Genomic DNA, 4,620 nt, shown 5'->3' on the forward strand with positions numbered 1-4,620 from the left:
GCAGCTCAGCTGCTACAGATCCTGCAGGCCTGCACCGCCGCTCACCATCGATGGCAAGACCATCAACGTTGAGTTTGCAAAAGGTTCTAAGAGGTCAGGGTCCCACCTGTGTCCCTTCCCAGTTTGTCCCCCAGCTGGGGGCCCCCCATCTCACTCCCAGTGTCTGACATCCTCCCCAGGGACATGGCCTCCAACGAAGGCAGCCGCATCAATGCTGCCTCTGTGGCCAGCACTGCCATTGCTGCGGCCCAGTGGGCCATCTCACAGGTACTCAAAGACTCTTCTCCGCCCCGGCATCTGGATAGATGGCCACCGCGACCCTCTCGCACCCTCTCTGCCATCAGGAGGGCTGGCTTGCTATTTTGGCTTTCCGCGGACCCAAAACCCTCTCACAGTGGCTGCCGTGGGCTCTAAAGCCTCACTCCCTCCTCCTCACCTCCCAGGCTTCCATTTTCCATGCCGCTGTGGCTGCTTTTCTCTCCTGTGTGGCGGCTATTGTATCGTCCTGAATTATTACAACTTTCTCTAATAAAAAGGAATTGATAAGGGGCTAGAGGAAAATTGGGAGCTGAGACTAAAGAAGGGGAGGATGATACTTTCCTTGATCTGATGCCCAGCACATGCACCACACAACAGACGTACCAGCGCCAGCCCCGGGAGCGTTTGGCATGCATCTTTGTTCCTGTCTTGTTTCCGCTGCCTCCCTGTTCCGCTGTGCCCGGCAGCCCTCTCACCTCACTTGTCTGAGGGCCGCATGCTTTCTGTCGGCAGACACTAGCCTCAGCTGTGGGCAGCCGCTGCTTAGCAGGTTATTCCCCCTGTCTCCCCTCCTTTGCTAATGAACCCCTCCCACCTGCCCCTCAGGCCTCCCAGGGTGGGGAGGGTGCCTGGGCCACCCCCGAGGAACCATCGGTCGACTACAGCTACTATCAACAGGATGAGGGCTATGGCGGCAGCCAGGGCACAGAGTCCTCCCTCTATGCCCATGGCTACCTCAAGGGCGCCAAGGGCCCTGGCATGACTGGAGCCAAAGGGGACCCGGCTGGAGCAGGTGAGCCCCAGCGTCTCTCCTCAATCCCACGCGGGGGCCGGCAGGCACGGGGTCCTGGGCCCCACCATTCACAGGCGCGTTCCTCCCTGTCCGTCTTTCCAGGTGCCGAGGCCTCCCTAGAGCCGGGGGCAGATTCTGTGTCGCTGCAGGCTTTCTCCCGCGCCCAAGCTGGTGCCGCCCCTGGCATCTACCAGCAGTCGGCAGCCGAGGCCAGTGGCAGCCAGAGCGCTGCTGCCAACAGCCAGGTGAGGGAGCTGGAGGGAGGCCCCGAGGGGGTGGGCGCCGTGGGCACGAGCAGACACTGAGCCCTGTTCCCCTGTCTGGCCCCGTGAGCAGCCATACACCATCATGTCACCTGCTGTGCTCAAATCTGAGCTCCAGAGCCCCACCCATCCCAGCTCTGCCCTGCCACCAGCCACCAGCCCCACCACCCAGGAGTCCTACAGCCAGTACCGTGAGTAGCCCGGCCTGCGGGTGGGCGGTGGGGAGTTCTTCACAAGGCAGGGAGGGGTTTGACTCCCCCTTTCCATCCCCAGCTGTTCCTGACGTCTCCACCTACCAGTACGATGAGACATCTGGCTACTACTATGATCCTCAGACTGGCCTCTACTACGATCCCAACTCCCAGGTGATGGGGCGGCTCAGGGAGCGAGCGGGTGGGGTCTGCATTTCCCTTCTTGAGTTCCTCCCTTATGCCCCTTCCCCCACCTCCCCCCCCCCCAGTATTACTACAATGCTCAGAGCCAGCAGTACCTGTACTGGGATGGGGAGAGGCGGACCTACGTTCCTGCCCTGGAGCAGTCGGCTGACGGGCATAAGGAGACAGGGGCGCCTTCTAAGGAGGGCAAAGAGAAGAAGGAGAAGCACAAGACCAAGACGGCCCAGCAGGTGAGCACCCAGGCCCAGCAGTCACTGCTGGCTGTGCATGTCTTCCAACGACTGCATTTCTGTCCCGCTACCCCCGCTGCTGAGGGAACATGCGTATGTGGGCAGGAATTTTGCTCAAGGGATAACAGGCCCTGGTCTAGCTCTGTTCTTTGCTATGTGACCTTCAGCCAGGGCAATCTCCTCAGTACGGGACAGGGCCTCACACCTCCCTGAGGTGGCCAGTGCCATCCACGTGAGCTTTGTCAGCTTTCCTGTCCTCCAGTGGGAAGCCTCACGCTGCTGGTGGGAGTGTAGGCCGGTGTGGGCCTGCATACACCTTTGGGCTCACCCCACTCACACTATGGGGGTGTCTGTGTCTGCATGTAGATACGTTCCAGAGAACTCAGGCCCAGCAGGGGGTGGGTAGGAACCAGCCACTGCAGTGTTCTGTGTCTGGGCAGTTGGCAGGAACCTCAATGTCCATGTGTATAGGGAGAGTATGACAGTCTGAGTGCAGCCCTTAAAAGCAAGAAATTGGCAATCTGGTCAATTCTAAAAATGGTGTGCGTGGGGGGAAATCAATATAATATGGGATGTGGCAAAAGATCAGATGTAAATAAAAATTATAGACAGAGAAAGCCATCCTGTGCATTTTAGAATGGTGAAACGAAAAAACACAGGGAACATCGTAATGCGGGTGTCTGTCAGGAGAATGGGGGCACAGCTGGAGAGGGGCTTGCTGACCATCAATGACTGTATGACAAGAAATGGGAGCTTTCCCCACTGCCCGTCTCACCTGCTTGAGGTGCAGGGCAGGGTGGGGCGGGCTGCTGCAGGGCCAGGGGGCAGTGAATGGAGCTGGGTTTCTGAGCACCTCACCCCCCTCCTCCTCACCCCTAGATCGCCAAGGACATGGAGCGCTGGGCCCGCAGTCTCAACAAGCAGAAAGAAAACTTCAAAAACAGCTTCCAGCCTATCAGCTCCCTGCGGGACGATGAGAGGCGGGAGTCAGCCACCGCAGATGCTGGCTACGCCATCCTGGAGAAGAAGGTATGTTGTGGCCACCCATCCACATCCCTCGCCCCATCTTATCATCCTGCCGGTCCCTGTGAAGTCCCTGAACTTGTGTCCTTCCACCTCAGGGAGCACTCGCTGAGAGGCAGCACACCAGCATGGATCTCCCGAAACTGGCCAGCGACGACCGCCCAGTGAGTGCCCAGGCCAGAAAGGGGTCAGGTGCCTCTGATCTTGCCAGGCCTGACCTCCGGTGCCCTCCTGCCTTCTACAGAGCCCACCCCGAGGGTTGGTGGCCGCCTACAGCGGGGAGAGTGACAGTGAGGAGGAGCAGGAGCGAGGCGGCCCGGAGCGGGAAGAGAAGCTCACAGACTGGCAGAAGCTGGCCTGCCTGCTCTGCCGGCGCCAGTTCCCCAGCAAGGAGGCGCTCATCCGGCACCAGCAGCTCTCTGGGCTCCACAAGGTGACAGAGGGAGGTGTGGCAGGGAACCTTGGTCCGGCCCGGCCCGGCCCAGCCGCTTCACTCCTCCTGTCCTCTTGTAGCAAAACCTTGAGATTCACCGGCGAGCGCACCTGTCAGAAAATGAACTAGAAGCACTTGAGAAGAATGACATGGAGGTGAGGTGTGACCCACTCCTAGACTCCATCCCCCGTCCCTTGCCATGTCCATCCCCTCGGGCAGCTGGTGCTCAAGTTCTTAGCTGAGCACGGCCTGGCTGCTATCAGGTATCTCGCATCCTGTCCCTGTGAGGCTTTCTCCCGATCCCCCCATGCCGGTTGCTCACACCCACAATGTCCTGCCTGCCTAACCTGGATCCTCCTCATGGGACTCCCCGTCGATGCCCATATATCCTGCCAGTAGTGACCTGCTCCCCCATTCACTCACACACACAAACTTTCAGCAAATGAAGTACCGGGACCGGGCAGCCGAACGCAGAGAGAAGTATGGCATCCCTGAGCCACCAGAGCCTAAGAGGAGGAAGTATGGTGGCATGTCTGCCGCCTCCGTGTGAGTGCCCAGGGCCAGGTGGGGGGCCTGGGGCCAGCAGGCCAGTCACTCACACTGTACTGCTGTCCCCTGCAGAGACTTTGAGCAGCCCACGCGGGATGGTCTGGGCAGTGACAACATCGGCAGTCGCATGCTCCAGGCCATGGGCTGGAAAGAGGGCAGTGGCCTGGGTCGCAAGAAGCAGGGCATTGTGACACCCATTGAGGTGAGTCTCCTGTGATCCCACCCCCATCCTCCATGTTTCTCTGCTGCAGCCCCACCTGGCCCCCAGCCCCCCAGTGGATGACCGTAAGCAATCTGGCACCAGTTGGCCCTGTGCCCTGACCGTCTGCCTTCCTCACACAGGCCCAGACACGGGTGCGGGGCTCCGGTTTGGGTGCCCGAGGCAGCTCCTATGGGGTCACCTCCACCGAGTCCTACAAGGAAACATTGCACAAGACAATGGTGACCCGCTTTAACGAGGCCCAGTGAGGACCTGTGAGAGCTACTTCGATATCTGCTCCTACCAGCCCGGGACGGGAAGAATGAAATGTCTGCTGTTCTGAGCAGGGCTCTGCACCTGTCCACCAGCCCACTCCCCAGCCAGACAGGCCCTGACCACGTCAGACTTTGAGTTGGTGACTTGTTGGAAAACTGGGCTAGGATCAAGTTCTTTTTGTAATAAAAGCTGAAAAGTCCA

General features: G+C 59.6%; 1 protein-coding gene across 1 annotated transcript in view; it reads left to right on the forward strand.

Moving 5' to 3' along the window:
* The window catches only part of RBM10 (RNA binding motif protein 10), a 29,229-nt gene extending 24,609 nt beyond the window's left edge, over positions 1 to 4,620 (forward strand). Inside the window, 15 exon segments of the mRNA XM_023760944.1 lie at positions 5 to 32; positions 34 to 93; positions 180 to 267; positions 865 to 1,051; positions 1,154 to 1,296; positions 1,388 to 1,505; positions 1,588 to 1,679; positions 1,775 to 1,939; positions 2,819 to 2,968; positions 3,061 to 3,126; positions 3,207 to 3,395; positions 3,476 to 3,550; positions 3,835 to 3,941; positions 4,017 to 4,146; positions 4,287 to 4,620. Coding sequence (XP_023616712.1) covers positions 5 to 32; positions 34 to 93; positions 180 to 267; positions 865 to 1,051; positions 1,154 to 1,296; positions 1,388 to 1,505; positions 1,588 to 1,679; positions 1,775 to 1,939; positions 2,819 to 2,968; positions 3,061 to 3,126; positions 3,207 to 3,395; positions 3,476 to 3,550; positions 3,835 to 3,941; positions 4,017 to 4,146; positions 4,287 to 4,412 — 1,724 coding nt within the window. The 3' untranslated portion in view covers positions 4,413 to 4,620.

This window comes from Myotis lucifugus, unplaced genomic scaffold (assembly GCF_000147115.1).
Source record: "Myotis lucifugus unplaced genomic scaffold, Myoluc2.0 scaffold_196, whole genome shotgun sequence".
Classification (NCBI taxonomy): Eukaryota; Metazoa; Chordata; class Mammalia; order Chiroptera; family Vespertilionidae; genus Myotis; species Myotis lucifugus.